The sequence below is a fragment of the Palaemon carinicauda genome, chromosome 27 (genome assembly GCF_036898095.1).
Source record: "Palaemon carinicauda isolate YSFRI2023 chromosome 27, ASM3689809v2, whole genome shotgun sequence".
Classification (NCBI taxonomy): Eukaryota; Metazoa; Arthropoda; class Malacostraca; order Decapoda; family Palaemonidae; genus Palaemon; species Palaemon carinicauda.
In genome coordinates this window covers 36,801,902-36,828,064 of record NC_090751.1, presented here as the reverse complement: position 1 = coordinate 36,828,064, position 26,163 = coordinate 36,801,902, and the positions used below count along the sequence as shown (strand labels likewise).

Genomic DNA, 26,163 nt, shown 5'->3' with positions numbered 1-26,163 from the left:
TTTTAATTTTTTTTATCTTTTACCAAAGGGAAAAAATAGTAAACCATTCATTGTGATGTAATCTTAATAGCAATGGTTAACAATAAGGAATTTTGTTTTCAAGAAGGGGTTGCTTTGTAGATGAAAAGGATATGCAATATAAACATCCTGTCTCTATAAATGCATTTATGATACTTTGTATCTACAAGTGTACAGTTTTTAATAAATAAAGATTTATAAATTAAAAACAATTACAAGTAAATTATAAATCTGTAGAATAACAATAACAAGAATATCATTCTGAATACTGTACATTAAGTAAAGTTATGATGAACTGTGTCCCAATATGAAATGGGATAGGTGTCCATTGCATGCAAAATCATGTTTTAAACAAGTGTCATTTATATGCTAGTTGGAACTTGAACAATTATCTGGCAATACTAAATAAAGTATTTTAATTTGTATGAAATTATTAAGCATGCAATGGATACACCCCTTTAGGACATAATTCATGGTCTGCTCATGATACTAGTTTTGATTGATTGAATGTAGCTATCAAATTTTCCAAATGATAACTGTATAAAATTCTATGATGAAAAATCCTAATACATAATCTCTAAATACTCTGTAATACATTATATAAAAAGTAAAAAAAAAATCTAAAATGGTGACCTGCAGCTGGATAAATGTTCAAGATGATTCTTGATGAACTCATATTTAATACATAACACCATAACAAATAAATAAAAAATCTCATCTGATTGTTAATATGCATGTTGAAAACTCCTTTATCTCTAGATTTAAATAATGTATGCATACATATGTAGAATTTCTTTCCTTGAAAAGTAAAAATTTTCACATAAACTGCAGTGACAGTTTCAGTTGAGAATTACCGTTGATAGCTATATTTGAACCAAATGACAGAGTAATTCTTTCCAATATTGATTGGATGGTTTAAATTAGCATGAAGAACCAAGAATTATTATACAAACAGGACTGTAACCTGACGGCTACTTTTGTCACCCATAAACCATGTACAGCAATCTCTCGCGTATCCGCATTTCCCCTATATTCACCCGCCCAATCCACTCTTATGAGTGAGAGCTGGTATTTGTTTGTACTTGTACTGAATGGAGAAAGTACAAATATGACTGAACAATCAAACTTTTAGTGTTTTGGTCGATACAAATGTATAATTTGGAGTTTGTTAGGCCTGAATTTTGGGGTAACCTAATCAAGGCTAGCAAATATGTAGCCTTAATTGTAGTTTGACCTTATCTGCATCTCTACTTGGAGCTACTTTACTGTATAAGTGCAGGTACAAGAGTGATTACTGTACTGTTCTTTACAAATTTACAAAAGTGGGTTACACTTGATAACGATATAATTTATTATTTCAGCCAAAGTAAGGGCAAAATAAATATCTTCTTCCATTTTGAGGATTATTTTCTTAATACTGTTATTTCTTGGTAAAAAATTATGTTCATTAAAATTTACAGAATGATCAACATGGAAAGCACAAGAATAACTTTTAAGAATTATTTCTTTACATATATATGATAATGTGGTTATGCAGAAAAGAATTTAACCATAGTTAAGATGTTTCCTGTGGCAGTAGTATAAATATTTAAGACAATTATGTTTTGACACTCCCTGTGACCCTTCTAATTAAATCATTACTGGATATGTAATGTTCACAATTCTAGCATTTTCTACAATGCAAATTTATAAAAGTGCTGTTATTTATTGAATTACAGTACATTGGAAAATATAATTAAAGTACCAACTACCATGGACATAGCAGGAATTACTGGTTTCATCAGGAATTTATTTTTCTGCACTAGTGTATGTATAAAGTTGAAAGGCTTAAAGAAAATATTGGTGTGTATTGATACTGTACATGGAAAATATTTCAATAAGTTAAGACTTGTTACTAAAAATGGTAATCTAGATAATTTACTTCCACTAAATTGTAACAAGAGGGCAAAGCAAAACCAGACATCTTTGAATGTAATATGTTGATATTTGTATGCTGGAGCTGGGAAGGCACAAGAACTTGCTTACATTAAAAAATTATGACAGGAAGAGACAATACTCAGACTGTTGAAAATACAATGTTGGGAGTTAAGGCCAAAAATGTCAAAGATACTGTAACTCTAGTCTGTCACTTAAATGCTGTGATATTGAATTAGACCCATGCCTAATCAATAAATTTGATTCTCAGTATTGAACTCTCTCATTGTTTTGGAAGTTTTAGCATACAGGTGGCTGATATGCCATAAAAATGAATGAATTTGGTAAGGTAGCATGCATAACTGATAATGGAGTCATTCCATTTTCAGGATGTCCAAAGAAATAAATGATTTTTAATAACCTTGGAAATTATTGTACCATTGAATACTTGCTTAGCAACCAAAATACATTTTATTGGAAAAGAGTTGTATATAAAATTTTTTTTGAATTGGAATGGTGATTTGTAATCTATGATGACCAAACAAAAGGGTTTCCTCCTCCAAATACAAGCCATCATCTTTTACCTAGAAGAATAGATAACAGCAAAGCTGGACCAAGGCAGTTAATACTTACAACGAGGCGTAAACGACTGACAGGAACTTACTTTCTCTTTTTTATCCCAGCATATTTATAGATTGTTTATTGTAAAGCTTGGGGAGAATGATCAGTGCCTTGTTGAGGGCAAGTTGTGTATCTTCCCCTGGGTTTCAGCAAAGGCTTCCTTCCACTGCATCCAATGGCTTCTTATGGAAAGTGTGTGAGGTTGCAGCCTTTGGTTTCCTACCTGCTTGACATTAGAAGGCTGGACTGGGAGATTCTTCTTTTGTGGTGTGCTGTCTTTGAGGAAGCAGTCTTTAGTCCCTTTGGAGTTATCCTAAGGTGGTTTAGCTTCAACCTCTCACTTGACATTTAAAGGTTTAAATGCCACTCATGAATGGCAGGAGCAAGGGACAGTGACATTACCCTAACAAGCAGGACAATGCCCTTGAGACTGACCATATGTAATATGATCAGCACCCAAGCCCCCTTTCCACCCAAGCTAGGACCAAGGAGGGCCAGGCAATTGCTGCTGATAATTCAGCAGATAGACCTATAGAGTCCCTCATACCCACCAACCTTTGCTCACAAGGATGAGGGTACAGCAACCAAAGGAACTTAAGAGTCTGAGCGGGACTCGAACCCTAGTCTGACAATCACCAGGCAAGGATGCTACCTCTAGGCCACCACAACCCTGATATATCTCGAAGTAGGAAGGACTTTCCCTTGCAGAACGGGAGAGTCTTCCTTCCGCGGGGAGTCCATTTCAGCTTAAGTGGTAGTCCTTAAGACTAAAAGTCAGACAGTCCCATAACCCCCCCCCCCTACAGAAACAGGAACGTTTACCAAGAAAGGCAGTAGCTCTTCGTGTTCTTCCTTTGCCTGTCCATTAAGTTTCATGCGAGACTTTTAACTCCCTCCACAGGAATTTCCCTTTGCAAAGTGTGCCTTGCGACTGTAAGTGCCTTCATCTTCAAATCCAGTGCTTTGCCCTTCTGGAGGTCTCCTCCAGAGCATTAGATCTTTGGAGCGTGCTCATCTAGGGTTTTTCTCCAGAGTATTAGCTCTTTGGGGCATGCTCCAAGTTTCTCCGACCTTGTCAGATCCTCCCTCTTCGAAGGGGGATCTTATTACCTCTCGGGAGTCTATAAGATTGTTTTGGACTTCTAGACCTCCCTACAACAAGCGTCTTCGGAGAAGCTGTGTAGTTTCCAGTCTACCCTCATAGTTTTCGGGGAAAGAGTCTCTACTAACCGCCTTCCTGAGAGAAGCGCCTTTCAGTTCCTGCTTCAAGGCCTCCCTATAGACCCTCCGGTGTCCATGGGGAAGTTATGTAATCTCAAGTTTTCCTTCAAAGGGAGAGCCTTCTTTCAGGTGCCCTTCTCCTCAATTGCTGTTTCTCTAGATTGTCATTAACCTTCTAGTTCTTCCTTTAGACATCTCTGGTATACACAGGGAAGTGTAGTCTCCAGACTTCCTTAGGTCCTTTGGAGGGTTCGGAGTGAGACTTCTCCCATGCACCCTTCTCGGATAATCATGGAACCTCTAGCTCTTCCTAGAAACCACTTTAGTGTCTACGGGGAAGCTGTGTAGTCTCCAGTATTCCTTCCAGAGGGTAGTGCCCTTCAGCTTATGCTCTTCCAATTAGGAAATCCAGTAAGAGGGTGACTGACCCTCTCCATTGGCAACAGAGCTGTCCTTCAGAGTATGCTTGCAAGGTTGTTTTTCAACTAGAGCTGGATTATCAAACTTTGGCCATCCAGCCTCTTTGGAGGCAGATTGAAGACGGGCTTCTCGTAGGAGGCCTACCTTCATCCAAACCTTTAGAAAACAAGTTGCCATATTGCTCTTCCAGAGACCACTTTTCGAGGGACTCATCCAGGAGTTTCGCCTGTAAATAATTAGTCTCTTTAGGACTCTCTTCTACTTGAAGCTTTTTTTTCCGACCAGCCTCTCCAGATGCACCTTTCCTCCGGCACATCTCACAAGACGCTGTGGGATAGGTTTGGCAGACACACGCATTTTTAGACACTTTTAGCATGTCTTCCAGATGACCCTGTCTCTAGACTCATCGCTAGCATGCCCATCTTCAGATGCATCCCAAGACTTGCTCCTTCTAGGCATGCAGGTCCAGATTGACCTTGTCTTCCAGTACAGTAAGTCTTTTAAGGCCAGCACATTACCAAGTACATATCCCGGGCACACTATCCTGGATTCTTCTTCTCTGCAAGCAGCTTCACCAAATGCACGCATTATCAAGCGTACAATGCTCATTTCTTATGGGCATATCTTCCAGTCGCATATCTCCCGGGCATTTCTACTGCAAGCATGTCTGTCAGACATGTTTCTTCTTGGATGCTGCTCCCTATACATTATTACTATATAGGATGTGTTTATTCTCCTGATTCATTCTTTTCATCTATGTCTCTCAGACAATCATTGTAGGGCTCACATCCATTAGGATTGCATCGTTGTTCGACAGATGCGGAAGAGGTAGATATGGATTTAATGTTGAAGGAACTACACTACATCAGAAAGGTCAACCACCTACGAGAGGCCTTGTCTTCCCCCTTTCGGGCAGGAAGAGAGCCTACAATCCCCTCTGTCATGCCCATAGCAGCCGGTACGGAAGCCACAGCTATGGCTGCCATGCAATCAGCCTCATGGATCGTATACTGGTCAGGTACAGTTGGCTACCTAGCTGATACTGAGGACCTAACTGACCATAGCAAGATGTAGGCCTTTCAGGACATTGTCCTGATGAGAGCTTAAGCAGTTGAGTTCCTAATGCACCAAGTGGCCAATCAGTGGGTGCTTTAGTGTTGTGATACCATGATTTTGAAATTCCACAAATGGATCGGCTGCCGAGAAGGACTTAGTTTACGTGCTCGTCTTTGGAAGAGCCCCTCTCTCTTCCCATCAGTGTAGGCGGAGGTGACAGCTAGAAAATGGAGGATGCACAAGACTATTCTGTTGGGTGGAGTGTCTTTTCAACAGCCTCAACGCTCCACATCAGATCTGAGTAAAGAAGCTGCGCAACTGTCCCAACCCCAAAAACCAGCTGAGAGAGACAGACTCCGCTTTCAACAATCCATCCGCAAGAACTCAACGCAGTCTTTTCCCTACCGCCAGAACCAGGGTTGCTCTAGAGGCAGAGGGAAAGGCAAAAGTAAACTTTTTTTTTGTTTGGGAGGCTGTTCTCCCTCCACTTCACCACCAGTTAAGTGATGCTGTTGAGTCAATTGGAGGAGGTGGTAGTTCCACAGTGTGGAGAGAGGAATGGTGGAGGTCCTCCAATTTTTTTTGTTACTTCCTCCCATTCTTCAGCTCTTCCCCTCCTCTGATTCTGCCACCGGGGTCATCGTCATCCTATTGCCAGGGGTCAGAAGATCTTCCCCTCCAAGAGAGAGTGTGAGCCATACTGGAGAAGGGTGCTCTTCTGGAGATCAACGTCAGTTACCCAGTCTTTTACAGTTGACTTTTCCTTGTAAGGAAGCTGTTTGGAAGGTGGAGATTGGTCATTGGCTTCTCAGCACTGAACAAGCTCCTCCGGTAGATACCATTCAGGATGGAGACTGTAGCCATGGACAGACTACTAATCAGACCTCATGACATAATGATCACCTTGGATTTGAGGGATGCATCCTTCCAAATCCTTATCTATCCTTCCTCCAGGGAGTAGCTCCAAGTAGCTGGAAAGGTGTTACAATTCAAGGTCCTTTACTTCATCCTGTCAATGGCCCCCCAAATTTTCACAAGGATTTTTGAACGGGTATCCTTGTGGGCACATGGCAATGGTATTCCCTTGTTCCGCTATCTAGACAATTGAATGAATGATTGTGGAGTCAGGAGGACAACTGTCTCCTTCTCCTAACCAGAGTTCTTTCATTTTATCAAGACCTGGGGGTTGTGATAAAATCAAAAGAAAAGTGTCCTAATCCCCAATTAAACACAAGCATAACTTGGGATCGATATAGATACAGTGAAAGGTAAAGTTTTCCTGTCCTAGGAAACGATTTGTAGCAGTCGTTTTTTCCAGCATGCCAGTAGCAGATATCCCTGGGGCACTTAACATTGGTTATTTCCCACAGATCTCTACAATAGGAACTAAAAGATTTTGGCATCAGCTTCTGGACATTCTGCTTTATCCAGTCCAGAAAGGTTCTTCAATACTGGCTGGAAGAAATGATCATCCTGAAACGGTACCCACTCTCCAACCCTCCACCACATGGCGTCAGGTACCTGGATGGATCAAGATTACCAAGAACATATCATCATTCTAGAAAAGAAAGCTGCTGCTTTAGCCCTTCAGCAATTTTGTCCCCTTCTGACAGAACACTTGGTGTGTTGGTAAGTGACCACCACTGTGGTGCACTACATAAACAAGGGAGGATACTGTATGTACTATGTCTGCAACTGTGCCAGTTAGCAGTGGGACTTTTGAGTACGTCTAGCTCAACTAGATTACCCTGTCGGGTTGTTTCATCAAGAGCAAAAGAAACGTAGTAGTGGACAAATTTAACAGACTCAGATAGTTGGGTCAGAATGGTCTTTATATCCTTGGATAGCGACAGAGATCCAGTCCTGGTGGGGTTCTTTGATAGTGGATGATCATGATCTGCCTGAACCAAAAGTTCCCAATTTATTGCTCTCCGGATCCAGACCTGAAAGTAGCGTTAGAAGACGCGTGCAAGCATCCATGAGATGACCTAGATGTACAGTACATGCTTTTCTGTCAGTCTGCCTGTTAAGAAGGGTCTTAAATAGAGTTTAGGCAACTCCTAACCTACTAATGTCCCTCGTAGCACCGAAGTGGCCACATATGGAATAGTACCTGCACTTCCTGCCGAGAGAAGTGCCTACTCCAACCAGCCGCATGGCAGTTTCTTCCACACTGCAGTGGGATCCCTTCAACTTCATGTGTGGAGGTTAGTCAGCATCTCCTCGGAAAGAAAAGCTTTCACCAAGCCAAGTGGTCCATTTTCTCTGGTTGATGTCGTGGGAGGGGTCTCTCCTCTTAGAACCTCTGTTCCGTTAATCACTGTTTTTTTTTTTACTCTTCCTCTGCTAGGAGAAACCCTGCTCCATTTTAGGAGTAAAAGGCTATTGCCTGAAGGGAATAGTCATTTCTTCTGAGGAAATTCCTATGCTCATACAAAGGTTTGAGTAACTACAGCAAGTTCTCCATCTGGGAACAGTATTATGTTCAGTGAAGAGGGTAGCCTGTGAATCATTGAGACAAGCCTCAGATAAGAACCTTACCCTTAAAACTGGTTTCCTGCTCACTTTAACTTTGGCTAAACTAGTAGGTGAGCTCCAAGGTCTCTTGTTCAACATCACCCATTCCAAAGGTTAGAGACAGGTCTTGGTCTCCTTTCTTGACTTTGTAACTAAAACTCATAATCCGTCGTTGCCTGGTTTTATCATTTCGGATTATGAACTTTAGGGATGTAACTGATGATCTTGATCAACTCTTGTTGTGTCCTGTGAGAGCACTTAGGTAACCTCAAGGGAACGAGGTCTGTCAGACCTCACCTGCAACATCTCTTCAGGAGCATGAGAAGATGAAGAAAATATCCAAGGACATGAGCTTGTTCTGGCTGAGAGAGGTTCTCTCTTAGATGCTCACTTCCCCTTCCACGAAAAGGACATGCGTAAAATCTCACACCGTGAGAGGTATTAGTACCTCTTTAGCTTTCAAAAAGAACTTTGTAGTGCAGGATTTTCAAGCGCGTCAAACAACATTCACTGCAGGTCACCGTAGATAGGTTCTTAGGACCTGTTGTAGCTGGATAGCAGGTAATTTAGCTACCTTGGCTCCTTTTACAGGACCACTAATTGCGGATTGAGGGCTGGGTTTATGAGTGAGGATGGGATGAAAATGAAGTGGCCTTTCTTTCCTTCAGCTCTTCCCCCTCTTGGGGTACAGCTTTGGAAAACCTAGCCAGCTGGACTTGATCTGTTAGTTAGGTAAGCCCACTCAGCTTTTAGGTACAGTATTCTGTGTTCAAATAAGGGAGTCTTTTTCCCCACTCTCCTTACAAGGTGGTGTGGGACATTACTAGGTAAACACAATGGTCCATAATATGGTCTACAAGAAGCAGTGTCAGTGAACCCTCTTTGCTAGGATTACAACACGGAAGTTTCCAGCTCGAGTACAACCCTTAGAGGCAAGGGTCATGATACTTGCTGGAATTTTCCTCATACAATAAGTGTAGGGAACTTGCTCTTTCAGCATACCAGATGCACAAGTATCAAGTTCCTGGGTTGAGTTTCCAGCCAGTTGGAAAAGGGATTTCCTGCTGCTTAAAGATGAGTCTCCTATGTAGAAACAATTCACAAATTTTTTAAGTAATGTTTTTTCCCTAACTATACAACCTCAAGTCCTTTACTCAAACTTTCCTACCAAAACCAATTATTATTACTTGCTAAGCTAGAACCCTATTTGGAAAAGCAGGATACTATAGGCCCAGGGGCCCCAACAGGAAGAACAGCCCAGTGAGGAAAGGAAACAAGGACAACTTCCTGCTGGTCATTAACACCTTGTTAAGTTTCTACTGCCACATTCCAGGTTTGCTGTTATTTATTCTCCTAGTAATGAAAAATACAACTTACTTTAAAACTAAATGGTCTGATTCCAGCAATAATTGAAAAGAATATTAAAATACCTCATAATTACAAAACTTGCTGCAGTTTATGTAAATATGATTCTAACTTTAATAACTTCCAATCAATATGAAAATATTGCTTTCAACTGTAAGCGGTGACAATAAATGTTAAAAGATAGGCTACTTTTGTTGATACGTAAGATGAAAAGAATTGTCTCTGGGCCAAAATATGACGCCCTAATGGTTAGAATTTCACAAAAAAATCAAAATTTCCAACATTCTGAATTTTTCAAAGACATCCTTTACACAAATTACAGTTAAAAAAAAAAAAAAAAAAAAAAGACTATCTTACCAACACCAAAAAAAATTAAAATCCAGTAAGATCGAGTATAGTAGTGTATAGGTTAGATATGTCGGAAAGCATGAATACAGTGCAGTAGCCTATTTGGATCATGTGCCAAGTAAACACATGGTAAATGTACAGTATCAAAGAAAGTCACAAACTAAAAAAAAAATAAAAATTATTTTGCACATGGCATCATCAATTAGAATATTCACTGTGATTTAAAGACTGAAGATGCGAACAATAAAATTAAGATGTGTTGCTTCAAAACCAGAGAAATACAACATTCAGTGAAAACTGCTCATATTACAAATACATTTTTCATGAAATTGAAAGTGCCTTAATGTAATTTGTGATATCCCTATACAGTATAATGTGAGGAAGATATGACCGTAGTGAAACAAATTAATTTTTCTATATAGGTTACATTACTGTTTTACAGTGCATGCTAAAATATGGATGGACAGGAATTTGAAAATTGAGAAAAGGTAAAGTTATCAAGGATAGCTAGTGAATTATGTAAGAACAAAATTTTAATGAAATTCCTTATTTCTATACTCACTTTATCACCCTATGTTCTTATTGTTTCTCCATAAGCTCAGTTTAATTGATCTTTGTCCTTAAAATATTGAAATTTTCTTCCCTTCAATAAGCAAGTGGTAACTTCATTTCCTCAGTTTCAAATTAAAAATTATCCCTATTGTCATGAAACCATGAGGGAGAGAGAAGGGTATGATGTATATGAACACCAGATGAGTATAGAATTTTTTTGTTTAGATTAAAATTCTGTTCTATTTTTAAGAACCTTCCCTGACTCCCAAACTCAACTGGAGGGGAGTGCCAGTGAGGGAATGATATGATAAATCTCATTAAATGCAATATACCAAGGTTAAGATTTACCAATCTGGGTTAGCTTACTTAGAACAGTTCATATCATAAATTTTGAAATAAAGGATTCAAGATTGTTCAATAAAGCTATTTAAAATACCAGACTTAGATAAGGGTGTTGAAAACCAACTGAACAAAATTAAATAGGCCATGTCTCTACAGCCACTATAGGGACTAGGGCATAGACATCGTACACAAACCATGATTTTTTTATGATGTACAGTATAAGAAACACCAACCTGGTATGGAAATGAGTTGTTGCTGACTTTTCCAAAGAAGTGTTGAGTGAATTTAAGGGAATTAGATGCCTTGCCTAGGTATGTACCTTCACTTTCAAGCCTATTATTAGATTTATATCTACGTCTTTTTGAGCTGTGACCAAACTTATAATTATCCCACAAAATAAAATAGGTATACTACCTCTTAACCCTTTTACTCCCAGACTATTTGGAAATTTTCAACCCTTAACCCCCAGGGGGTTATTTTTTTCCAGCACATTTTGCAGTTTATTTTTTTTTAAATTGCTCTAACAGCCTTAATTTTTGTCATAGAGAGGTCAGGTTGGTCTCATTCTCTTGGAAAATGGCTGAATTTTCTCAAAAAATTATCAAAAATATGAAAAAAAAAAATGTATAGCATTTTTTTGCAAGGACGTACGGGTACGTCCATGGGGGTAAAGGGATGGCTTTTGTGGTACGTACCAGTACGTCCATTGGGGGTAAAAGGGTTAATACCTGAAATTTTGTCCAAATACTACGGGGATGAATCTTATAGGACAAAGAAACCAATTTTCTGTTGAAATGCTTTCATCCATTTTCAGAGAAAGAATGTGAGAAAATGAGTCAAACACATCCTTAAAATAATTTATCTTGTGTTCCCTGAAGGTACTTACGTGCTTAGCTGGAGCTAATGCCATTAGGAAAATGGGTTTCCCTATGTAAATACTCATTCAGTACGGAAGATAAAATAAACATAAGCCACTATAAACAGATATCACAATCTGAAAGAAGGATGTCTTATTGATTTAAAATACAGTAATACTAACAAATGTTATCAAATCCAGCAGAAAAGCCCATTAAAACTCAGTAAACACATACAGTATAAAACTACTCGGTAAAGTGAATAAAAAAAATTGCCTTATTTGATTATCCACAAACAGCATCTCTAGTAAACTATCTTGCAAAACATGTTTGAAGAATTTCCATTTATGAGGTACAATGATGCGGCCAAGACTGGAAATCAAATTGAAAACTAAGACAATATTATGCAACAGATGATTCTTATACCAGTCAGTTTCTCTTCATTATGGAAGCTTTCAGGCATAAATGTTATCTGGAATTGCTAACCTTTTCTGAATAAGACAATAATATAACTTTTATTCCCACGAATATTATAACAGGAATATAAACCCCTCGAAACCGGATATTTCCACAGATTAGGAGGAATAAGAACCTTCCAAACTTAGCCTATTCAACTTATTAAAGTATTAACCAGCAATAAGGTTGTTACACTTAAAAAGGAGATAATTTTGCACTTTCTAGGTAGCCTCCTCTATCTTCTAGCAGCATACTGATGGAAATAAAGCTAATTTCAATCAGCTGATTTCCCAGTTTGTTTACAACTGGTGTGAACGAGGGGGATACTGTGCACGCATAGACTTGTGTTAAAATATGTACTGGCGACTATATTTACCTCGCCTGTGATGAGCTATTTTACTAGCGAATGGAAGACATTGGCCAATAAAACATGATGCAAGCAACAGAGTTTAGTTAGAACTTTGTTCACTCACACCAAGGTTTAAAAAATTATATGATATGCCATGCCATCCACTTATGTAATACGATATAATTAAGAGCCTTTACTTTAGCGAGTGGGGGAAATTATGATCCAGACTATCCAATTGGTCTCCAACCTCAGAATCTAGTTGTCTTAAAGTGACTAGGATTGTGGCATATATAAGGGTTTAGCAGCAGAAGGGTCTAAAGTAATTAAAGAATCTGAGGTTTCGTGAGAGGCTCTCGAAACTGTAATGGACAGCACACTTTCAGAACCCTTCCCGAAAGAGACACTTTGAAAACTAGACTCAGGTTAGTTTGGTAACGGCACTTAGGACCAGTTACCAATTTAGAGAACAATCACTGGACTTCTGAACTTCAACAATGGAAGGTAATGATGAGCTTATGAAGCTCGTCACTGTCAAAAGTTGACTGATTACGTTAATTGTTTAAAGGTGGAGGCTTATCATTATCGTCATCATCCCCGCTACAATGAACTTGAGTAGTCTTCTCTGGCTTTTCCCTTGAACTAACAGCAAGTTCCCTTTGGTGCTTTGCTTGAATAGAGTATTTCTATAATCGAATTGAGGTAGTAGAAAGGATTATTACTGTTAGCTTGGTCGTCAAGCCATTGGCACATACTTTCACGTGAAAGGTACCATGAAAGAAACTCACTTTTCACATTATTTGAATCCAGTATTGCCCCGACATGATACAGCAAGGGAATATGGATAATGAACTTCAGAAACAATTTCTGTGCACACTCCATGCAGTAATTGCTAAAAGAAAAAAAAAAGCCTGGGAAGACATCTTAATCTGCAGTATTAAGCAAGATATCTCGAGAAAACTTATGTATGTCTTATCAGTACCAGACAACTGAAGAAACCGGAGACAAAAAGAATGGCGATTCACTTACCGCTAGAATGGTCCTTCCTTTATTAAGTGGATGTATTTACTGAAGGGAAGAAAATAGGAAAATTTCACGGGTAAAGGTCAATTAAACAGCAGCTGAAAAAAAAGCAATGCGAATGTCTGGGGAGGTTCATAGAAATAATTTGAAGATGAACTTGATGTGGTACGACCTCAATATGGGTTGCAAATAATTCTAACAAAATTAAGGAGTCAGAAGGTAATATGAAAACTTGTGAAAATAAACAAAGGAATGAGGTAAAGAAAGAACAATGAAAACTGAATATACTGTGGATAGGTAGGTTCAATTTTCATATCAGTAGTTTATGTGAAATAGATAGCTTTCCAAACAATATTTTTTTTTTAGCTTTCTCAAAACATATTGCACAGCATAGACTTTATTAATCTATTTTAGAAAAAAATAGAATAAGACATTTACTTCTGACAACCTTACAAGACAGAAATTGAAAGAGTACTGTACAAGGAATAGCTCCAAAATGCAAGAGTAAGGTGGACCAGAATACTGTACCTGATAAAAGGAAGATTGTATTACTAATACACTAAAACATATTCAAAATTAAGGAAAACATGGTAGTAAATGTTGGAAAACACTTCTGGGATCAGAATATCAATGATAACTTATGTAACAGGGTTATCTTACTTTTTAAATATTATTTTAAAGAATTTTGGAAATGATCACTTTACTTCTTTATGATCGTTCAAAATGATATTCTCAGCATTTCTTAAGTAACAAGAAAAACTCCATAGCAATAAAGTTAACAGAAAATTGTGTCATAGCAATAAAGTTAACAGAAAATTGTTTACATAGTTTCAAACCATAAACAAGCTATATACCCAAGTATTTCATCCAATCTGACATAGTTAATAATATATTAACATTATAAATATCTACCATCAAGTAAGATAAAAAAAATATCATGAGTGCTCTTGGAATGATCTGGGTTGATCAGCACTCACTGCCTCTTTCCCTCGTACAGTAATAAGTTGTTTGAAAAAAAGTTGATAAAAAAAAACCCTTACTCTCACATTTAAAATTCTTAGAAATCTTTAAAAATGGACTGTTTATATTTGTTCCACACAAATATTTTGACATCCATAGTTATAGTCAAAACCATAATTATATTTTCAATAGCCAAGTGTAATGACAAATAAGAATGTTTCAACAATGTTTGGCACTTATAACATTTAAAGAAGCTTATAAAAATATCCAAAATTTACCCACTTAGCTCCTCAAGGGTCACAGTATTCCTCCATGTGAATTACATTGTTATCAGCTCTTACTGAATTACAAATGAAAAGTTCATCAATTGTTATTAATGCCAGTTATCCTATGCTTTCCAATTCAACAACCACAAAGCTTGATGGTAACTGCTATTAAACTTTCAAAGATATGTAAAAAGTTTATAAAATCTTGCAAATTATTGAGATACTAGAGAATTTTAGGTAACTGATTAGAAAAAAAAAATAATTGTTTTGAATCTCAGAGCAAGTGTTTATATAAGATTATGGGAGACGACTTACTAGTTTCTGACACTACAAAAATATACTTTGTTATGAATTTAACAAATACAATGATGACGTAAAATGTCTCATAGCTGATGCTTCTGACACGCAAAGTAGTATGACTAGTCTTTGTCAAGATCATTCTTTTTAAAATGTGAATTAATCTAAATCATTCTTTTTAAAATGTGAATTAATCTAAATTAAACAAACCATTACATATTAAAATTTAGCAGCATATTTTTATCGGCAAAACGTGAAATGTTTTAAAATTTTTTCCAATTTTCTTCAAACAAGGAAGTGTACATTGCAGTTTTTATGAAAATCCAAGAAAAATATACCATGTCTTTTAAATATTTAAATGACATCAAACTTTGTACCTTAACAATCTTACATTAATATTCTGGCACTGTAGGTAGAATCCATCAATTTCTAGTGAACAACCCAAATATCAATTTATCCACTTTTATCTAATATATACTATAGCATTCAGATTGTTAAGAAAAAAATTATGCACATTACTCAATCAAATAATTAATGTAAATCCTAAATAAAAGTTACTTAAAATATAGCAAAATTCCTTTAATTATAAAAAAAATCTACTTTACACAAATTACTTTGTTCAAGAAGATATTACCTAATAGAATAGCTTAAAGATAGAGTTTGAAGACATTTGACTAGAATACTGTACTGGGAGGTATTTTCTGAAAAATGGTTCACTCAATACATTCACAATATGTTCGCATACAAAATATCTACTAAACACTGCTTTCTGCTCTTTGAGGCAAGTATCCAATGCCACTTGATGGTTTTGATACTTTAGTAAGGTCATGAAGTAGAGGAGTTGCCTTGTAAAGTGGGTGAGCACTTTGTGGAGATATGGAAGTTTGGGATGATGACATAGTAGAAACTTGGGGTATGTCAACAGGGGTTGGGAGAAGAGACATGGGACGAGATGATGGAGGATCTGAAGTTAAAGGAGATGTAAATGAATCGGTGTTTGCTGGTGATGAAGGAGAAAGCTGAGGTGAAACACCAGAATACGTGTAATGATGAACAAGAGAAGGCTGACCTCTACCATATTCCTGTTGCTGGCCCCCAAAAGCTCCACTTGAGACACCCCAATCTCCAGTGTTAACACAAAGATTTTCATAACCATTGAGTTTTTCACCATAACCAGAGTCTCTCGACATCTGTGAATTTGTTAAATCAAATTTTACTCGATGAGAACTTTGAGAGGAACCAGATGATGAAGCACGACTTGGACCACTACCTGGTGAATCAAGTGGTTCTAAACTTCCAATTTTTCCACATCCTCCAGCTTCCTCTTTGTCTTTTTGCTCTACTGTCCTAGATAAAAAAATTTTGCTATTTTGGACGGCTTTAGGTGTAAATTTGACAGTATTTTGTGTGGAAGGATCTGACATAGAAAGTGAATCTTCATTGATAACAAGAGGCATAGTATCCACATGATTTGAGCTCTGCATTTCGTTGCTTTTCCTTATTGTAGGTGGAGTGGGCATAATGGGCTCTATGGTTATATAAGAATTTGGAGTTATTGAGCGAGGTGAAATTTCTTCATCATCAGATGATTCTGGAAGTTTTTCTGGGGGTGGTAAATTTTGCCTTCGCAAATCTAATGGAGGTGTCTCAACATAAAAGCAGTATCCAGAACCAAGACGAGCAGGTGGCGGTCGATGATTTAATACAGGAGATTGCTGTAGAGTTGGAAGCGCAGAAGAACCTCTTCTTCCTTCTCTTAACAATAAAGATGCTCTGGAAACAACACTAGAAGCTTCACTAAGAGTTTCAGGTGAAGCTAAGGGAGCCACACCAGCTAACCAATCTTCTTCACGATCTCCAGCACCTCTTCCAGCTTCTCTCACTCCTAGCAATAACTGTTCTTCAAGTGCAGATAACAACTCCCAAGTAATTGCAGGGGAATGAATATGTGCATGACGACGAAGATCAAATGGGGGCTCAGGTGAAGCTGTGGGTGTACAAGTAAAAGATGTTTCTAACAGCAATCGGTGTGGAGGAGTTGCTAGTCGGTTTCCACTGGTTGTTGTTGATAATAAAGGAGTACTATTCAAAGTTGTAGCTCTAAGAGAGTCATTTGTAAAGGATGAAGGAAGAACAGCAGGTGAGGTTTGAGAATTTGAGGAAAGCAAATGACTACTTTCTCCCTCAGGTATCGTAATAGCATCATTCGGTTGTCGGGATGGGCTGTCCGACATCCGCTGAGGTTTCGTTGGACCTGGGTTCTCTAAGACCTGTGTAAAGAACAAACATTGTATAACTCATCATGATGAAAAAAGATGCAACAATAATTTTAAAAGGAACAAAGCACAAGAAATAATACTACAAATTAAGGTATACAGTACATATAAAGGTTCTATTGCTTTCTTTTATTATTAGATAAGATTGCAGTATGTGGACTGATCATGCCTTCACTGAAAAAATCTAATGATAAGCGTAATAAGAAGCACATATCCTTATGAAAAGTTGCTAATCTACCTAGATTATTAAAAAATGCATTTGCTAATGGTGAAGATTTAATAAGCAGTTTTACAGGGAAGTGCAGATATTAAGGAAAATAATGATTTTATAGATGTGAAGGCAAAAACATCCTCCTTCACTGGTAAGCATACTGCAAGCAATAGCAAGACCACATATGCTAACATACATAAACTCTCAGATATTGTGTCTTATGGTATAAATATCTAATGGAGAAGAGAATTTACATTATACTGTAATAACGTTGCTACTCAGGTTTCTAATACAGTACTGTACAGTACTGATTTTCAATAGAGATAAAGTAAGGTAAATAACGAAAAGAATATTATTCTGTTTATCAGAACAATATGCACACTGATGTAGTTTTTAAAGTCTTACTGTATTACATTAATCTTTATACATATGATACTCTACTACATAAATCTTTATACATGTGAAAGTCAGCAGGGATATTCCATTGATGTTTTTCTACAGGGCTCATACTGTTACAAACAACAACAAAAACATTACACTTTATTTGACCTCACAATAAGTTAATGTAATTCCTTAAATATCTACCAAATTAAAAAAAAAGATTTTTATTATTAAAACTTAAAATCTATCAAGTAAGCCTAGGCCCACAAGTAGTTATACAAATACACTGGTACTAAAACATCTCAATAGAAATGTGTTTTTATATTTTTGCATTTTAGAAGAATCCACTTAGTTTCAACTACAGACACCAAAATAAAAAAAAATAGCTTTCGAGTCTTTTGAAAAGCATGAGAGAAATAAGGGAAGCTATTACTATATATAACAACTATTAAAATTAAGTGTCTACTAAAGTTGCCTACTAAACAAATTGAATAATAAACTTGTGAATTTAAATAAAAATATATATTAAAAATGAAAAATAATGAAAAAATCTTTAAGAAAACCAAATCAGTCATTCAATTAGTCACAGTTATAGTAAATGTAATATTAATGAAAATCATGTTATAAAAGTCTTCATAAAATTCATCGACAGTCATAACAAATCACCAAATTCTGCACGCCTCAATGTCTACACAGAATGCCTTGGCTTACTAGTGTTCCTAAGTTGTGTAGTATAAACAGGTCAAATGCCAAATTTCTACACAATGTGCGGATGGAAATGAGAAATGGAAAGTTAGACAGCTGAATGGGAAGTGTAAAGTTTGCCAAGCAAGACAGACTCCAGGTATCCAGGTAGCACCCCCAACCTTTTAGGATAGGGTCCTACACTATTATGTTCACTTAAAAGTTTTGTCTGATATTTCACTTATTGCTTAATTTTTATAATTTTCTCTATGAGTTATTGATATTACTTTGAACACGTTCAATTCTGCAAGCTTAATCTACAGCCAAAATCCAAGCATGAAAAATTCCTTAAAATAATTATCCTTTAGCAGGTTTGAGGATCAAAAGTATCCGTGGTATACAACCACCCTTTCTTATAAAAGTTCAGATCCCTTGAATGTCAGCGGAGGCAAAAATGTAACTTTTAAGATTTGTCTTCAACCGTACATCACAAAAAATGCAGGAAGCTCCATCTCTTCTGTTGAGTAGAATGATAAAGTTAAAAATCTACTGTATATCTCTCTAAGATGAAAATAGATATTTAAATATCTTCTACTGTATGCAAGAAATAACTTCATAAAGTTTCAACCATTAAATGAAATGTCAACACTCAACTAACTTAATAAAAACTGAAACAAGAACCTCCATGAACTCACTAGTTTTTAAATGGAAAAAATTAATCCTGCGCTTAAGAAAATTTTGTGTAATAGTAACTTTACTGCATTTTTTTTTTATCATAGTTTATTTTCTATATGTAATAAAAACTTTGAAACATTATCAAAATATATTACAGATCTCAATTTGTTTTAGGAAAAGGCTGTATGAGAAGATGATACTTTTCTTTCATATGTTTCACTATATTTAATTTTGAAATAATTCTATATGAAATTTATAACCAACAATGAGGAAACTGTGATTAAAAATACCACAGGCAACTGGAAAATGCATTAAACTACATGAGAGGAACTAATGTAGGGGGACCTTTGAAATGAAGCCAATAAATGGATACAAACAAGGTTACCCAAAGTTTTAAGAAATGGCAAATATTAGGTAACTACTAAGCCCTTTATTTTGATAAAAAATAATTCTAATAAAATTTCTTATTTCTATACTCACCTAATGCTCCTACTACTTCTTTAGAGGCTCAATTTAATCAACACTTGAGCATTGAATTTTGACATTTAAATTTTTTTCCCAGTTATATCCCCCTCAATAAAAACAAATCCTTGAGAAAGGAATGGAACATTCTACTGCAGTGCCAGATACTCTTTGTCCCTTCAGGATCTCAATTGTATCGGTTGTGTTCAAACGCTATCCTGATTGTTTTGCTTATTACTGTGCATTAGGAGCTTTCTCTACCCTGGGTTTTGTAAGCAATTGTTGTGTGGTGTGCATGGGAATTGTGTATAATGTGGGGGCAACACTGTGGTTCAAATAACTTGTGAAGAGTGCATTCCCCTTGGTACCTATTATGGAAAAGTAAGCTTCAATAGCTGCCAATAAAGTTAACAGTTCAATTCAAATTTAGCTAAATGATACTTTACATACAAACTTCTAGTTTAAAGAGTTTTACAACAGATGATATACTTTAAATTATGTGTATCATTCAGTATTCTACATCTTCACACGATAAAATTTATAGTTAACAATAGCAGAACCTCTACATACGAATTTAATTCATTTCAGGACCTACTTCCTATGTTAAGATAGTCGTATGTTGGATCAAAATTCCCATAAGAATACACATTCATTTAATTCATTCCACAGCCCAAAAACCTACGATAGGTCTTTAATAAATATTGCACATAGCAATAAAATAAATGCATTATATGAGAGATGTAAAAAAGATTAATTATAAAGAAATAATAAATAAAAAGGGGGTTTTATTTTCATTTACCTTAGAGACAGGCCAACGAAAGTGAAGGCTTGGCGATGCAGGAGACGGTCGGTGTGGAGGTAGAGGTGGTGATGGTGACTGAGATACATACTGTAACCTACTCTAACTGCATGAACTTTAACCTAACTTAGGTTATTTATTTTATTTTATTTTTATATTTGATATTTCTTTTACATTTTCTTTTTAATTTTCATCTTCACTTTCACTCACTTCAATCTTCTTCATCGATCTCCAGACCCACGGACTTACCAATAGATACAATCTCATCCTTGTCATCCTATGGACCAGGCACAGATGCAGGTTTGGGCCCAAAGCCTTCAAAATCTCTTGGAGCAACAGCATCAGGCCAAAGCTTCTTCCAAAGCAGAATTAAGGGTGCATTGAGTCTCTCCCTCCCAAGCCTGATCTATGATCTTCAAGCAGTGTATGATATTAAAAAGACTCCTCCAAAATTCACGCAAAGTTAAGTTGGTACTTTGTGGGACATTAAAGCACTGCTTAAACAAGTTCTTGGTGTAAAGTTTCTTATTAGAGATAATTTGCTGTTTTATGGGCTGGAGGATAGGGGTGGCTGGAGGATAGGGGTACTGTTCAGTGGGAGATACAGCACTTTGATAAACTTAAACTCATTGAGTCCTAGGGGTTGAGCGGAAGCATTATCCAGGCAAAGCACGCACTTCAAAGGCAAATTAATCTCTTGAATGTACTTCTTGACAGTAGGACCGAAAACTTGGTTAACCAATTCAACAAAGGAGAGCCTAGTAACCTTAGCATTAGCACTACAGAAAACTTCCAGCAAGTCCTTATTGTCTTTATGCGCCTTAAATGCCCTAGGGTTTTCGGAATTATAAACCAATAACAACTTGATTTTGCAGTCCCCGATACCGTTGGCCCATAGGGCAAGAGTCAACCGATCCTTCATAGGCTTATGTCCAAGCCTTTTCTTTATTGCCAGTGATTTATGGTCGACTAGGCATTTTTCCGAAAAAAAGACCTATTTCATCACAGTTGACCACTGTTGTGCTACATATCCTTCTTCCTTCAAGATCTTTTAGAATTGCTTAAGAAATTTGTTGGCAGCCTTGGTGTCTGAACTTGAAGCCTCCCCATGCCGTAAAACTGAATGAATCCAGGTCCATTTCTTGAATTTCTCGAACCAACTGCGATACTCCTTGACTTCCTCTATTGTAGGATCAGTTGAACTCTCTCCCCTGCATTACCCCCAGAGCCCGCCGCCTTCAAGTTACAATAGATAGCACTGGCCTTCTCACATATGATCGTTTCAGTGATCGTATCGCCAGCAATCTCCTTGTTCTTTTCCGTACAAGAAAAAGGCATTCCATCTCTCCCAGGGTAGGGCTGCGACGTTTAGAGTTGATGGTGATCCCTTGGATGGTTTGACTGCTTTAATGGCTGCCTTTTGCTTAATGATCGTCAAGATCGCAGACATGTTCCGACCGTATTGTTTAGCCAGATCACTCACGCACACCGTGCTCATGTTTTTCTATTATTTCTTGTTTTAATTCTAAGGGAAGCATTACCTTCTTCCTTTTTTCACCACTACTACCACTCTCACTAGTCTTCTTATGACCCATGATTATAAAAAAGGGAAATGGGAAAAAGGAAGGTGTTCAGCACTGTTAATTACGAACCGAACACGGTATAACCAGATGATATGAAGAAGAATTGTGAACTGACCGACGTGATGCTAACTGTTCTCCCTCTCCCGACTTGCTGCCGTCTAGCTGAATAACCAAGAAACTGCGATGCATCAAGAAATTCGACGTCATATGTTGTAAATTACATTGGGTGTTGAGTCAAATATTTGATCAAATTTTACATCGGATGTTGGAAAATTTGTATGATTAGGCAATCATAATTAGAGGTTCCACTGTATTCCAAATATAGGGATTAACTTAACATGACACAACCTGTCCTGATCTATAATACAGAATTGGGATAGTAAGTCCCAGTGATACAATGATTTCTTGTAAGCCAAAGATAATTCATAATCTTCATGGACTGTATGGTACCTGTTGTATGTTGTTATTCACCTTACTTATTTGTACAGTAATCCATAGCAGCATCATATACAATATTGTTGTAATGCTTTGAAAAATAATATATGTACAAGAATCCTTCAGGGAAAAAAGAAGCCTCTTGGAGACCACACAGCCCTTCTCCAAGAACTTTCCCGTGAAATGTACCTATTTTTAGGAAGGGCTAAATAGTCTTCAAGAACTTTCCTGTGGTAGGTAGTAGGTTGGCCAGGGCACCAGCCACCTGTTGAGATACTACCACTAGAGAGTTATGAGGTCTTGACTGGCTAGATAATACTACATTGGATCCTTCTCTCTGGTTATGGTTCATTTTCCCTTTGCCTATACACTCACACACCGAATAGTCTGGTCTATTCTTTACATATTCTCCTCTGTCCTCATACACCTGACAACACAGTTTACCAAACAATTCTTCTTACTGCACTGTAATTGTTCAGTGGCCAATTTCCTCTTTGTAAGGGTAGAAGAGATTCTTTAGCTATGGCAAGCAGCTCTTCTAGGAGAAGGACACTCCAAAATCAAACCATTGTTCTCTAATCTTGGGTAGTGCCATAGCCTCTGTACCATGGGCTTATAGCATCCTGCTTTTTCAACTAGGGTTGTAGCTTAGCAAGTAATAATAATAATAATAATAATAATAATAATAATAATAATAATGGCTAGAACAGGGAATCCAATACAAAAAAAAAAAATACCAATGAAATATTATCCTCCCTGCTTCAGAGGCAGAGTATGTAAGTGTACAGCACAAATTTAACAAGTATAAGAAAGACCTACAGATTCAGACTGTATTAAATCCATCCAGCACCTCTTATGCTAATATATGTCTGGCACACAATGACACATCCACCAAGAACCAACACTAGTATTGGAGCCAAGGCTACCTGATCGCTAGTATGTGGTACTTGCTAGTATGTGCACAACTACCATCTTTTATATTTGGGCCCTTCATTTGGCTCTTGGAGACCATACAGCACCTTCCCAACAATAAAATCTTCTTTCATCAAAAACCCTTTCTGGGGCTAATGTGTTGAGTGGTTTCCAAGATCTAATATCAGAGAATCAGAGAAGACAGGCTTGTATACCTTAATGAACATTCTAACCAAGCAAATAAAATTATTAGTTCATGTGAACCTGGTAAGCTTAAAATAACATTTTGAAACACCTTATAGGCAAAGATCCCTGGATGGGGGGGGGGGGGGGTTTAGAGCTAGATGCCCGTCATGGCTCAGTCTATGAGGGGCCAAGATGAGAGATTTCCTCATTGGTCAGGTTACCCATCATAGATGCCACAGACAAGCCGAACACCATTCAAGAAATTTGCACCACTTGGATTTATTTCAGGTAGTGTCTTATAAACATTCTATGTCCAGACCAACCCATATACAAACTTCTGTACTGTATGTAATGGTTTGGTGACCAGACTATCACTGAGATGCTAGGTAATGGTTCCTACAATATCCCCTAGCCTACATCCCCATGCAGATACACACTTCTGACTAAAGCTAACCCAACCACTGATCAAATAACAGAATAATACCAAATCCAAGATCCATGTTTACTGAAGTTCCATCACAGTTTTCCTACTCACTAGATGTAACTGGAATATCTCACCTTTATATTTTATGGCCCACTGGTAGATGAAAGGTCTAGGTGGTTCCTTAATATTTTCGATCAAGTCCTTTCCCAACACAGGATAATGTCTGCCTATTGTTTTAAAAAATCATGGCCTCTCTATTCTTCATCCAAAATATATCTATACTAAATTCCTAAGAAATATACAAGTCTTTCTAATGCCCTTACCAAATGAAAATCAGCTGACCCATGTACAACACTAATGCAACATACTTATTACCTTAAACTAAAATTACACTTTGCCAAGAACCTTGATGTAACAAACAACAGATAGTTATCAGAATAAAACATTAAACAAAACCTAAGTTGATATAAACACCAAATTAGTACAATTATAGTAGTAAACCAATACAATATGAAATAATGAGGATGACGATTTAACTATACCGTATCAAAATAAAATACTCCAAGCATCATAACAGTAACTCCAGCAATATGGTATATTTGTTTTCTTAGGACAAGAGGTGCAAAACTAATTACTGTACTGAAATATAAAAAGGCTGTATATGAGAATTATTTAAGACAATGCTTCAGAGAACACTTATAAGTACTGTACAAGTACTTGAAAACACTATATTATGTCCAGATAAGCAAGATCCGAATTAAAAGTAACCTAGATCACAAAATTAAAAGTATCACTATACACTCCTACTCACAAACTCTATTAGCCTTGTAAACTTATGAAGTCTCCACCTCCTAAGATATAGTTTAGGAACTGAAATCCATTCTGCACAGACAAAATAACTTTCCTCTGGAACTGTCTTTTCAAATACAAGACAATTTATTATAACAATCATAATGGCTAAAGATTGGTAACATCATCCCAATAAATAATTACAACATTATACTTAAAGTTGTAACCGTTAGGTATAAATATACACAAATTTTATATTTCCTTTCAAGAAAAAGTTTTTTTTAGGAATTCGTACCAAATAATGCAACAACATTCACCTAGTGATACAGTACTGGATATCAAGTAACTAAGCAAAATGTAGACAGCCTACCTGAAACACGCAACAAATCTTAAGAATCTCGTGTGGGAGATAAAATGGTCACATAAAGCTTCAAGATGTCAACAAAGGGAGGGAGCGATTCATAACACTGTTATAATAATACTAAAGGTTTCTATAATCAGACCTTCTGAGCTAATATAACATATTTCCTCCTCGCCTACAAGATGAATCGTATATGTACTCTCTTGTACTGTCTATAAAAAATTACTACATACACCTCCTAAATACCACAAACAACACATATTTGAATGCATACAACATGACGGTCCACATTATACATACAGTTTTAAATCTCTTGATGAAATAGAATTTGTTGCAGCTTCATATGAATCAAGTCAGTACTCACTACCCAACAATACTTCTGTTTTTAAAACAGTTATTAGTCCTGACATTTGCAACATGAATAATAGAACAATTTCATTATTACCAGAATTTCTTACCTTCACCAACTCTAGCAGACCTAATATAACTTTAAAACTAGTACCTATTCTAAAAATAAAAACAAATCATCACAAGCTAAATATTGATTTTAAAATCTATATATAATGTAGTATGCTCAATCTTCACCCATGAGAAAAATACAGTAAAGGAAAGTCAAACGTTGATTCAATATAACCAGATCATGTAAATGATTTGTAAAGATTGTATGCTAAAACATATCACGAATAGACAGAATATCATATCAAAGTAACTCCTAGTTTTTTATTGTTCATACTAATCTGGCCTAGTGATCTTTGGATTTCTACTAGTAAATTGTATGTGTGTGATTAATCCTGAAAGCCATAAAAATAAACTTTTAAAGACTTAAAAAAAAACTTCAACAGTTTCAGATTATAAATTACAGTAGTAAGTTATAAAGATGTTGAATAAAATATGATTTTAATCAAAGCATGAATAAATGTATAGATTATGAATACTGCATGTAAAAATGGTAATGAACTTGTTGAGCCAGCCCCCAAAGGCAGAAATGTCTACAAAGTGGTTTATCATTAAACAGACAAAAATAATGAAGTCTGTCTATGTGAGGAACACATCTAAATCTGTAACACAGTGGAGAAAAAACAGTAGAACCTCAGAGGTAAAGAATCAGTGGGACACCAGCCACATGATTCTGATATTGAACAAAATTCTTCAACGTTTTTTTACCGAAATATTGAACAATTTTTAAACATCAACAAGGAAAATGTGACTTGTTAGAACTTGTATGGTCGAGATGTGTATCCCCTGTGGCATAATGCCCTCTCAGACAAAGGTTACTACAGCACAGTATACAATATTCAGTTTTTCATGGCTGTCTCCAAGTGTAAACTTGCATAACATCGCTGTTAACTTTTTTGGTTATACTGTATTGAATTGTTTTTGTGTTATCTGTTATTAATTTACAAACAATT

The 26,163-nt window shown here is 36.6% G+C and overlaps 1 protein-coding gene across 1 annotated transcript in view; it reads right to left on the bottom strand.

Annotated features, from left to right (window-relative positions):
* Positions 1–504: 504 nt before the first annotated feature.
* Positions 505–26,163, bottom strand: part of LOC137620689 (diacylglycerol lipase-alpha-like) — a 788,256-nt gene continuing 762,597 nt past the window's right edge. Inside the window, 1 exon segment of the mRNA XM_068351035.1 lies at positions 505–16,846. Coding sequence (XP_068207136.1) covers positions 15,332–16,846 — 1,515 coding nt within the window. The 3' untranslated portion in view covers positions 505–15,331.